This window comes from Muscardinus avellanarius (assembly GCF_963383645.1).
Source record: "Muscardinus avellanarius genome assembly, chromosome: 10".
NCBI lineage: Eukaryota > Metazoa > Chordata > Mammalia > Rodentia > Gliridae > Muscardinus > Muscardinus avellanarius.
The window spans coordinates 66,062,090-66,074,111 of NC_137796.1; the positions used below are offsets into that span (position 1 = coordinate 66,062,090).

General features: G+C 49.0%; 1 protein-coding gene across 1 annotated transcript in view; it reads right to left on the reverse strand.

Moving 5' to 3' along the window:
- Nucleotides 1-12,022, reverse strand: part of PTPRH (protein tyrosine phosphatase receptor type H) — a gene marked incomplete at both ends in the record, with an annotated part of 31,023 nt that overhangs the window by 7,120 nt on the left and 11,881 nt on the right. Inside the window, 10 exons of the mRNA XM_080703747.1 lie at nt 97-173; nt 415-505; nt 653-743; nt 2,152-2,196; nt 2,311-2,389; nt 5,132-5,398; nt 5,712-6,011; nt 6,421-6,720; nt 8,882-9,145; nt 11,213-11,476. Of these exons, the coding sequence (XP_080559873.1) occupies nt 97-173; nt 415-505; nt 653-743; nt 2,152-2,196; nt 2,311-2,389; nt 5,132-5,398; nt 5,712-6,011; nt 6,421-6,720; nt 8,882-9,145; nt 11,213-11,476 (1,778 nt within the window). The remainder of the gene's footprint in view (nt 1-96; nt 174-414; nt 506-652; nt 744-2,151; nt 2,197-2,310; nt 2,390-5,131; nt 5,399-5,711; nt 6,012-6,420; nt 6,721-8,881; nt 9,146-11,212; nt 11,477-12,022) is intronic.

Here is a 12,022-nt window from a genome sequence, read left to right on the forward strand (position 1 = left end):
GAAAGCAGGTACATGAGGGCCTCACCAGACGCTCCCCTCCAGATTTCACCCCTGCAGGCTCACCGAGCATCCCACCAGCCCCGACCCCGGCCTTACAGGCACAAAGCTGGCATTGATATAGTCAGAGCCTGGCTCCTCGTGCAGGGGCTGCAGGGGCACCCGCGACCAGTCATCTGGGAAAAGAGCCCAGCATTAGCGGTGCAGAGAGAGTGGAGAGATGCAGGCAGACCAGAGAGGCTGAGCCAAGCCCAGGCCCAGGGACAGAGGCCACACCCACACAGCCACAGGCCCTGGGAGCTCTGTAGGGACTGAGAGCAGCGCAGCCTCAGCTGAGGAAGAGACCAGCAAGGCTCCAGGCGGAGGAGCTCTGAGAGCAGGGGTGGAAGACAAAAGCAGCCGAAATCCAAGACTCACAGGGTAGCACGTTTCTGTAGCGGTTCTTGGCCATGTTCTCAGGAGCTAAAGCCACCGTCTGAGACTGTCCGTATCCCTCCAGGGACAGTTGCTAGGGCAGAGGCAGAGGGAGTGCGTGCTGTTGGGTTTCCTCCATTTTCCCCAATAATATTCTTTGGCGTTCCCCCTTCCCTCTCCACCATCTCCTTCGGTTTGGGGTGTGTAGGGCTGAGCTCACCCCCTTCTGCCCTCAACTCACCTGGTACTCCTCTGCAAACCCATAGTTGCCGTCTTTCGCATTTTCCCTGACATGGTTAGCAAAGTTTGGAGCCGAGATGTCCCCTGGAAAGCTGTGGTGGGAAGAAAAGGAGAAAAAATTTAGCCTCCTATAATTCTGGAGTCTTGAGATAAAAGAAAAGGTGATTTTGCTAGGCGTGGCGGCGCACTCCTGTAATACCAGCATGTGGGAAGCTGAGACGGGAGGATCGCAGTTTGCAGCCAGCCTCAGCTACTTAGTGAGGCGCTTTGCAACTCAGTGAGACCCTGTTTCAAAACAAAAAATAAAAAATAGAGCTGTTAGTATCACTCGGACATAGAATGGCCCTGGGTTCCATCCCAGTACCGCAAAAGAAAGGAAGGGAGGGAGGGAGAGAGGGAGGGAGGGAGGAAGGGAGGAAGGAAGGAAGGAAGGAAGGAAGGAACCCTCCCTGGAGTTGTTCCTGAGTCCTCTGGGAATTTCATCCCACCCACCATTCTCTTACCCAGGTATGTTGTTTAAATTCTAAAATATTTCTAGAATCTGACTTCCTGGTGTAAACTTGACTGGATTATTACAAATTTCTTCCTGGGTCTCACTGGATCTCACTACTTGTGTCTCTCTGTGTGTGTTTGTGTGTTACTAAGGATTGAACCCAGGGGCATTCTACCTCTGAGTCCCACCTTCAGCCCTATTTTTTTCTTTATTTTGAAACAGGGTCTCACTCAGTTGCAGAGGGTCTCACTAAGTATCCGAGCCTGGTGTGTAACCTGCAATCCTCCTGTCTCAGCCTCCCACGTACTGGGACTACAGGCCACGCCACCATGCCTGCTCTGCTTTTGCTTCTTAGACATGTTGGATTCTGTCACAGTCTATTCAAACCCTCCCCAAACTCCCTTTTCAGAAAGAATCCCAAAGCCCTTACTTTCATCTGCAAGGCTTTACCTGGTCTAGGCCTTCCTGACACCTCTCTGAACTCATTTCCTAACCCCTCCTCCCAATCCCTGTGCAGGCTCAGAGAGGCACAGCGTCCCAACACCCAGCTACAGAGGCCACTGCTTCAGGCCTCCCGCGTGCTGGTCCCTCTGCCTGAGTGATTTCCCCAGAGTGGTGGCCCTTCCTTCCTTCCTTCCTTCCTTCCTTCCTTCCTTCCTTCCTTCCTTCTTTCCCTTCTTCCCTCCAACCTCTCCCTCTCTCCCTCCTTTCTGTATTCATATGAGTATTTTTTCTTTGGTACTGGGTTTCATTTGGGATTAAACCCAGAGGTTTCTACTCCTGAGCTACACCTCCAATCCTATTTTTTTTATTTCAAAAAGGTTCTCACTAAGTTGGTGAGGGTCTTGCTGCCTTTCTTGGGCTGTCCTTGAAACTGCAATCCTCCTGTCTCAGTCTCCCAAGTACCGGGACTGCAGGCATACACCGCCACACCCGGCTCAGCAAACACCCCTTGACTTGAGCTGACAGTGACCCTCTCAGATGCCCCCACCCAGCCCTCTACTCACCTGAACACCAGGTCCTTGGGCGCTGCCTTCGTCTGGTTCCTATTCCTGGGGAAAGGACATTGGGGTGTAAGGCTCAGAGCACCAGGCTGGAACCAGGGCTCCCCACCTCTCCTTGTCTGGCCCCACCCTCCAGGTGGTCAGTCCTGCAGGGAGTCTCACCTCTTCTTCAGGGAGAAAATCAGCAGGGCCACCAGGATGAGGAGCAGGAGGACACCCATAACAGCTCCGGCAATGACCCCTGGGAAAAGCCATTGGGAGCCCCTAGATCCCCGGTCTTGTTGAGCATGTCCCGTCTCTGTCCCCACCTCATGGTGCTCAGAGCCCACAGTGAAGATGCTAGGCAGCGAACAGGAAGGACGACCTTCCCAGCTAAGGCCCAGCCCACCAGCCACTTTCCCTCCCATGGCCTCAGGATCTGACCCTATGCATCTTTTTTTTCTCCCTCTCTCTTTCCTTCCTTCCTTCCTTTAAACTTTTTTTATTCTAAGGAACCCATAGAGCAACCCCAGCCCTTTTTATTTATTTTTAAATTTTGAAACAGGGCCTCACTAACTTGCTGAGACTCACCCCAACCCTGCAATCTTCCTGTCTCAGCCTCCCAGGTACCAATATGTCATTTCTCCTCCTCTTCCTCCTCCTCCTCCTCCTCTTCCTCCTCCTCCTCCTTTTCCTCCTTCTCCTCCTCCACTTCCTCCTTCTGTTCTTCTTCTTCATGAGGATTGAACTCAGGAGCATTCTCCTGAGTTCCCTCCAAGTCTTTTTTATTTTTTATTTTGAAACAAGTTCTCACTGAGTTGCTGAGGCTGGTCTCCAACCTGTGATCCTCCTGTCTCAGCCTCCTAAGTACTAGGATAACAGGTATGTGCCAGGACACCCAGTACAATGCAACATTTTTTTCTTTTTTTCTTTTTCCTTTGGTACTGAGGATTGAAAACAGTGGTATTCTGCCTCTGAGCTACATCCCAACCTATTTTATTTATTATTTTGAAACAAGTGCTTACTAAGCTGCAGAGAGCCTCACTAAGCAGCTGAGGCTGAGTTGAACCTGTGATCCTCCTGTCTCAGCCTCCCAAACTCTGGGATTATAAATGTGCGTCACTACGCCCGGCTGCAAGCATCATTTTCTAAGATGATCTGGTAGCTCTACTCAGTGTCACCCCATTACTTGGCTCACACAGTGGTCCTCACAAGGACAGTGTTGCCTCCTAGAGGACACTGCACTAAGTTTGGAGATGTTTTAATACCTTTTTTTTTTTTTTTTTGAACTAGAGATTGAACCCAGGAGTGTTTTATCTCTGAGCTACATCCACCAGCCTCATTCATTCATTCATTCATTTTTGTGGTACTGGATATTGAACCCAGGGGCATTCTACCTCCAAGCTACATCCCCAGCCATATTTTTATTCTTTTTTTTTTCGTCTGTGTGTGTGGTACCGGAGTTCCTGGAAACCCTTCTACTTCCAGGCTACACTCCCAGACCTATTTTTATACTTTTTTACTTGGAAACAGGGTCTCTTAAGCCCAGTGTGGCTGGCTTCGAACCTGCGCGATCCTCCTGTCTCCGCCTCCCAAGCACGGATATTAAAAGTGTGCACCACCATGACAGGCTATTTTTATTCTTTCTTTGAAACAGAGTCTCACTAGTTGCGGAGGGCCTTACTAAGTAGCTGGGGCTGGCTGAGAACATGCCATCCTCCTGTCTCAGCCTCCCAAGTACTGGGATTACAAGTGTGTGCCGCCTTGCCTGGCCCCTATTTTATTTTGAAACAGGCTTTCACTAAGTTGCTGGGGGTCTCACTAAATTGCTGATTTCAAACCTGTGATCCTGCACTAGGCGTGGTGGCGCACGCTTGTAATCCCCGCCCTTGGGAGGCGGAGACAGGAGGATCTCACAAGCTTCGAACCTGTTTCCAAATAAAAATAATATAAAATAGGCCTGAGAGTGTAGCCCGGAGGTAGAAGGGCTTCCAGAAACCCCAGTACCACAAACAAAACAAAACAAACAAACCTGTGATCCTCCTGTCTCAGCCTCCCAAGTCCTGAGATTATAGGCATATACCACAATGCCTAGCTGATTTCATTTGTAATGAAATGGCCAGGACAGACAAATCTAGACTCGAGATAGAAAGTAGATTAGAAATAGAAATCTACAGAGATGGAAATTACAAGTTGTCTAGGGCAGACAGTAGAGAATGGAGAATTAAGGATAACTAAGGAAACGCCGAGTGTGGTAGTGCACGCTTGTAATCCCTGGGCTTGGGAGGCAGACAGGAGGATCACACAGGTTCAAAGCCAATCTCAATGGCTTAAGAGATCCTGTGTGGAGCCCGGAGGTAGAAGGGTTCCATCCCCAGTACCACCAAAAAAAAAAAAAAAAAAAAAAAAAAAAACTAAAAGAGTGAATTTTCTTTTCTTTCTCAGGTAATGAAAATGTTCTAAGATAGATCATGATAGCTGGGCATGATGGTGCAGGCCTGTAATCCCAGTACTTAGGAGGCTGAAACAGGAGGATTGTAGACTTGATGACAGCCTCAGCAAGTAGTGAGACTCCCATTAACCTAGTGAGAACCTGTTTCAAATAAAAAATTAAATTAAATAAGATGGTCTGGGAGTGTAGCTCAGAAGTAGAATGCCCCTGGCTCAATAGCTCAGTACCCAGTTACACACACACGTGCGCGCGTGCGCACACACACACACAACTAAATTTTAAAACAAGGGCTGAGTATGTAGCTCAGCAGTAAAATGCCCCTGAGTTCAATCCCCAATAACAAAAAGAAAAAAAAAAAAGAGGGGGAGACGAGGGAAGGAAAAGAGGAAAAGAGGAAGGAAGGAAAGAAACAGGAAAAATAGAAAAATGGAAGACAGAAGAAAGAAAAGAAGAAAGGAAGGAGAAATCAAGAGGCAAAAGACAAGGAGCCCAGGGCCTCCCTCTCCACACAGTCTGGTGGGTCACCTCCTCTCTGCACATGGTCCCACTCGCCTGCACTCTCCGTGTGGCAGGTCACAGAGGCAGGCTGGGCCTTCAATCCATTGCAAACAGTTGTGACGGTGGCTGGGTAGGACCCAGCAGGCCCCAGTCCAGACACAGACACGCCCTTCCCACAGGAAGAACTGTCCTGGGAGCTCCGCTGCCCTCCCACCTCCATCTCAAAGGCCTCATAGCCCCCGGAGGGGCAGGACCAGGTCAGGAGGACCCCGTAGCCTGCTGAGATGCTGACACAGGAGATGATGGAGGCAGAGTCTGGAGCTGGTAAAGGGAACAAAAGAAGTCAGCAAGAACCACCCATGGCGGCTTTCACTCCCAAACCCACCTTGTCATGTTGGTTCTCTGAAAACTGGCCCATAGCTTCCCCCTAGACTCAAAAACTCATCTTCTCTCATTGTCTTTCTTCTCAAATGGACACATTCTCAAATATCATGAGGCCTTGAACTCTGCATTGCTGCAGCTTATGACCTCTTGACCCCATGGCATGATGGGATCTGTAGCCCTCTCACCTCTCCCGGCCCTAGAGGATGATCCATGCCCAACCCACCAAGTAGAGGGAGGAGGGACATCTCACCTGTGGACGCTGTAAGGATCTGTGTGGAACTGGATACATCATTCATCTCTGCCCACACGCTGAAGTTATATAAAGTGCCAGGTTCAAGGGCCCCCACGATGTACCACGTCTCACTGGTCTTGTCTGTTGAGTTGGCCCAGCCTCCTGTGGGGTCTTCCTCGCTCTGGCCATGTTCCTCACTGGCCCACTGGACCCAGTAGGTGTAGAGCTGAGAGTGGGGGTCTGCAGGGGCCTCCCAGCTCAGGGTGACAAAGTTGTTGGTTTGATTTTCCTTCTTTAGCTGTCTGACCTCACTGGGAGCTGAGAAGGGAGGACAGAGCCCTAAGGGAGTGGGTCCTCAAGGAACAGCCTCCCTGGGCTGCTCACCTCCCTCTGTAGCTAAGCTGAACTGTGCCACTTACTATGACTCTATGTCTGAGGAGGGTGGCCCACAGCAAAAGCCTAGAAGTCAAGTCCTGGGGAGAATCTAGACTCCTCCTGTATCCTGGTTACAGACCTGGGTCTCACCCATCACCTTCCTGTTCCCCACAAATAGACCCAAATCCCCTCAAACTACAATTCCCATGAGGCCTTGGACCCTCTACATTGCTACAGCTTATGACCTCTTGACCCCATGGCATGATGGGATCTGTAGCCCTCTCACCTCTCCAGGCCCTAGAGATCTGACCCATGTCCAACCCACCAAGTAGAGGGAGGAGGGACATCTCACCTGTGGACGCTGTAAGGATCTGTGTGGAGCTGGATACATCATTCATCTCTGCCCACACGCTGAAGTTATATAAAGTGCCAGGTTCAAGGGCCCCCACGATGTACCACGTCTCACTGGTACTGCCTGTCGAGTTGGCCCAGCCTCCTGTGGGGTCTTCCTCGCTCTGGCCATGTTCCTCGCTGTCCCTCTGGACCCAGTAGGTGTAGAGCTGAGAGTGGGGGTCTGCAGGGGCCTCCCAGCTGAGGGTGACAGAGTTGTTGGTTTGATTTTCCTTCTTTAGCTGTCTGACCTCACTGGGAGCTGAGAAGGGAGGACAGAGCCCTAAGGGAGTGGGTCCTCAAGGAACAGCCTCCCTGGGCTGCTCACCTCCCTCTGTAGCCAGCTGAACTGTGCCAGTTACCATGACTCTATGTCTGAGGGGGGTGGCCCACAGCAAAAAGCCTAGGGGCCAAGTCCTGGGGGAAGCTGTACACACCCTGTATCCTGGTTACAGACCTGGGTCTCACCCATCAACATCCTGTTCCCCACAGATGGACCCAAATCCCCTCAAACTACAATTCCCATGGGGCCTTGGACTCTGCATTGCTGCAGCTTATGGAATCCCCCGGGATGGTGGGATTGGAGGTCCACTCACCTCTCATGGCCCTCAAAATCGGACCCTCTCTAACTGCTTCTCCTATGGCCATCCAGGGGCAGGTCCTTTCTCACTCCTAGACATTCCAAGATTTTAGAGAATTCTGCCAACTTTAGTCATCTTAGGCCATAGGGCCAAGAATTAAAGGCTCCCAAGTTGCACTCAACAAGTGTGAACCAAATCTCTGGTGGGTGATTTTGTTTTTGTTTTTGTAGCACTAGGGATTGAACTCACAGGAATTATACCTCTGATCTACGTCTCCAGCCCTATTTTATTTTTTATTTTGAACAAAACTGAGATCCTAGCCGGGCGTGGTGGCGCACGCTTGTAATCCCCGCACTTGGGAGGCTGAGACAGGAGGATCGCATGGGTTCGAAGCCAGCCTTAGCTACTTAGTGAGGCTTTTAGCAACTTAGTGAGACCCTGTTTCCAAATAAAATATTTAAAAAAAGGTCTGGGAGTATAGCCTGGAGGTAGAAAGCCTCTGGGTTCCACCCCCAGTACCACACACACACACACACACACACACACACACACACACACACACAAAACTGAGACCCTGACATCTCAGTCTCCCAAGTGCTGGGATGGCAGGTGGGTACCACCACATCCGGCTTCTGGAGAAATTTTCCTTCTCTTCATACTTGAGACTCACTATGGGTCCCCTGAGAGGGGAGATCCCACAGCAATTCATGGAAACACTTGACCAATCCAGGAAGGCTCCAGGAAGCAGATATTTAATCTGATCTTGAAGAATACACCCAAGCAGAGTGTGATAGCATATGCCTGTGATCCCAGCACTTGAGAGGCTGAGACAAGAAGATTGGAGGTTCAAGGCCAGCCTCCACAATTTAGCAAGACCCTGTTTCAAAATCAAATATAGGCCGGGCGTGGTGGGGCACGCTTGTAATCCCCACGCTTGGGAGGCGGAGACAGGAGGATCGCGCAGGTTCGAAGCCAGCCACACTGGCATAAGAGACCCTGTTTCAAAAATATAAAATAGGTCTGGGAGTGTAGCCCGGAGGAAGAAGGGCTTCCAGGAACCCCAGTACCACCAAAAAAAAAAAAAATCAAATATAGGCCAGGTGTGCTGGCACAGGCTTATAATCTCAGTGTTTGGGAGGCTGAGACAGGAGGGTCCCAGGTCAAGGCCAGTCTTGGCAACTTAGGGAGGTTCTCAGCAACATAGTGAGATCCTGTGTCCAATAAGAATTTAAATCAGGCTGCGGTATAGTTTAGAATTAGAATGCCTCTGGGTTTACTACTCAGTACCAAAAGAAAGTAAAAATAAAAAATAGAAACACCTGGAGGTATAGATCAAAGGTAAAGATTCCCTGTGTTCAACCCCCAACACCAAGCACACATAAAAAAGTAAAAATAAAAAATATAAAGACCTAGAGTTATATCGTGAAGGGAGAATTCCCCCAGGCTCAATCCTCGGTACTACAAAAAAAGGTGGAGGAGGAAAAGGAAGAAGAAGAGAAGGAGGGGAAAAAAGAAGGAAGAAGCCGGGCGTGGTGGCGCACGCTTGTAATCCCCGCGCTTGGGAGGCAAAGACAGGAGGATCGCGCAGGTTCGAAGCCAGCCGTGCGCGTTGGCTTAGGAGACCCTGTTTCTAAACAAAAATGTAAAAATAGGTCTGGGAGTGTAGCCCGGAGGTAGAAGGGCTTCCAGGAACCCCAGTACCACCAAAAAAAAAAAAAAAAAAAGGAAGGAAGAAGAGCAAGAGGAGGAGAATAAAAAAGGAGAAAAGGGAGGAGGAGGGAGGAAAAGGAGAAAGAGGAGGGAAGGGCAGGTAGAAAGGAGGCCAAAGAGGGCCCCACTCACCTGTGGCAGCGCTCAGAGTCTCTGGGGAGCTGTGAACCCCATTCTTCTCCACCCACACCCAAAAGTCATACAAGGATCCTGGCTTCAGTCCATCCACAGTGATGCTGGTGTCTGCCGTGCTTAGGGTCTCATTTTTCCCATCCCCTGTGTACTGGACCCAGTAGGTGAGGGTCTGTGCGTCTGCGTCCTGGGGGGCCTCCCAGCGCAGGGTGATGGAGCTGGTGTTCTGAGCTTCCACTCTCAGGTTTGTGACTGGGTTGGGAGCTGAAAATAGGGTCAGGAGGGGAAATCAGTTACAGATTCTGCTGTATTCTTCCCCTTTTTTTTCTTTTTTTTTTGTTGCAGTAATAAGGATGGAACCCAGAGGTATTTTACCTCCAAGCTACACCCCCAACCCTATATTTGAACTCTTATTTTGTATCAGGGTCTCACTGAGTGACAAGGGGCCTCACTAAATGGCTAACGCTGTCCTTCAACCTGAGATCCTCCTGTCTCAGATTCCAAACGCTGGAATTACAAGTGTGCTCCCCGGCGCCCAGCTTTACATCTTTTGTTTTTTACATTTTTTCTTGGTACTGAAGGTAGAACCCAGAGGCATTTTTATCTCCAAGAAGCGCCCCAGCCCTATTTTATTTTTATTGGAAACAATGTCTCACTAGGTTGATGACAGTCTCACCCATTGGTTGCTGAGGATGTTAGCCTTCTGTGTCAGCCTCCCGAGTACTGGGGTTACAAGCACGTGCCACCTCACTCAGCCCTGATCTTTTTTATTTAGAAACAGCGTCTCAGCCAGGTATGGTGGCACAGAAGTGTACTTGATTTGGGAGGCTGAGACAGGTGGATCACAGGTTAAAGGACAGACTCAGCAACTTAGCGAGGCCCTCGACACCTTAGCGAAACCCTGATTCAAAACAATAAAATGAAAATAGGACCTGGAGAATGTTATGCTAAGTGAGATTATGTGAGAATACCACTGCCAATCTCCAACCAAGTATGGAGGGGGCCGTGGGAGAACTCACCAAGTGCTGCGTGCACATAGAACCCTTCACTCTGCACCAATTACTGCTTGAGACGACAGTGCACCAATAAATTACACGTGTGTGTGTGTGTGGTGAGGGTAGAACCCAGGGGCTTTTCTCCCTCCAGGCTATACTCCCACACTTATTTTATACTTTATTTGGAAACAGGGTCTCACTAAGCTGCTGAGAGCCTCACTAAGTAGCTGCGGCTGGCTTCGAACCTGTGCATCCTCCATCTCAGCTTCCCAAGTGCTGGGATCACAAGCGTGTGCCACCACGCCTGGCTTAAAAGTAGATTTTTTAAAAAGAGAGAGAAGCTGGGCGTGGTGGCACATGCTTGTAATCCCAGCATTTGGGAGGCTGAGACAGGAGGATCGCACAGGTTCAAAGCCAGCCGCAGCTACTTAGTGAGGCCCTTTGCAACTTAGTGAGACCCTGTTTCAAAATAAAGAATAAAAAATAGGGCTGGAGGTATAGCTCAGAGAAACAATGCCCCTTGGACCATCCCCAGTACTGAATAAGTAAATAAATAAATAAGTAAATAAATAAATAAGTAAATAAATAAATATCTAAAAAAAGAGAGAGACAGAGGTATAGAGAATGTGCTGGTATTTTAGGACACAGAAGTATAACACAGTCAATCCAGGAAGGCTCCAGAAAGCAGATAGTTCATCTGATTTTGAAGAATACACCCAAGCAGAGTATGGTAGCATATGCCTGTAATCTCAAACTTGGGATGCTGAGACAGTAAGATCGCAAGTTCAAGGCCAGCCTCCACAACTTAGACCCTGTTTCAAAATAAGAATAGGCCTGGTATGCTGGCACATCCTTATAATCTCAGTACTTGGGAGGCTGAAACAGGAGGATCGCAGGTTCAAAGCCAGTGTTGGCAACTTAGTGAGGCTCTCAGCGACTTAGTGAGACCCTGTTTACAAATAAAAACCAAAATCAAGCTGGGTGTAGTTTAGAAGTAGAATGCCTCTGGGTTCAATACTCAGCATGAAAAATAAAGTCAAAATGAAAAACAAAATTGCCTGGAGGCATAGATTAAAAGTCTAGTGTCCTGGGTTTAATCTCTAGTACTAAACACACATAAAAGAGAGTAGAAATAAAAAATAAAAAGAATTAGGTTATAGTTTCAGGGTAGAATGCCTTCAGGCTCAATCTTTAGTACCACAAAAAAGAGGTAGAGGAGGGAAAGGAAGAGGAGGAGGAGATGAGAAGGAAGAAGAAGGAGAATGAGGAAGAGGAGGATGGAGAAAAGGAAGAGGAAAAGACAGATAGGAGGGAGGACAACGAGGGCCCCACTCACCTGTGGCAGCGCTCAGAGTCTCTGGGGAGCTGTGAACCCCATTCTTCTCCACCCACACCCAAAAGTCATACAAGGATCCTGGCTTCAGTCCATCCACAGTGATGCTGGTGTCTGCCGTGCTTAGGGTCTCATTTTTCCCATCCCCTGTGTACTGGACCCAGTAGGTGAGGGTCTGTGCGTCTGCGTCCTGGGGGGCCTCCCAGCGCAGGGTGATGGAGCTGGTGTTCTGAGCTTCCACTCTCAGGTTTGTGACTGGGTTGGGGGCTAAAAGTAGGGTCAGGAGGAGAAATCAGTTACAGATTCTACTGTTGATATACTTTTTTTTCTTTTTTTCTTTTTTTTTTTTTTTTTCAGTAATAAGGATGGAACCCAGAGGTATTCTAAAACCAAGCTACACCCCCAGCTCTATATTTTAACTCTTTATTTGAAGCAGGGTCTCACTGCGTGGCAAGGGGCCTCACTAAGTAGCTGACGCTGTCCTTCAACCTGAGATCTTCCTGTCTCAGATTTTCAAACCCTGGGATTACAAGCATGGGCCCCGACGTCCAGCCTTACATCTTTTGGTTTTTTTTACTTTTTTTTTTTTTTGTTACTGAAGAGATTGAACCCCAGAGGCATTTTTATCTCCAAGAAGCGCCCCAGCCCTATTTTATTTTTATTGGAAACAATGTCTCACTAGGTTGATGACAGTCTCACTCATTGGTTGCTGAGGATGTTAGCCTTCTGTGTCAGCCTCCCGAGTACTGGGGTTACAAGCGCGTGCCACCTCACTCAGCCCTGATCTTTTTTATTTAGAAACAGCGTCTCAGC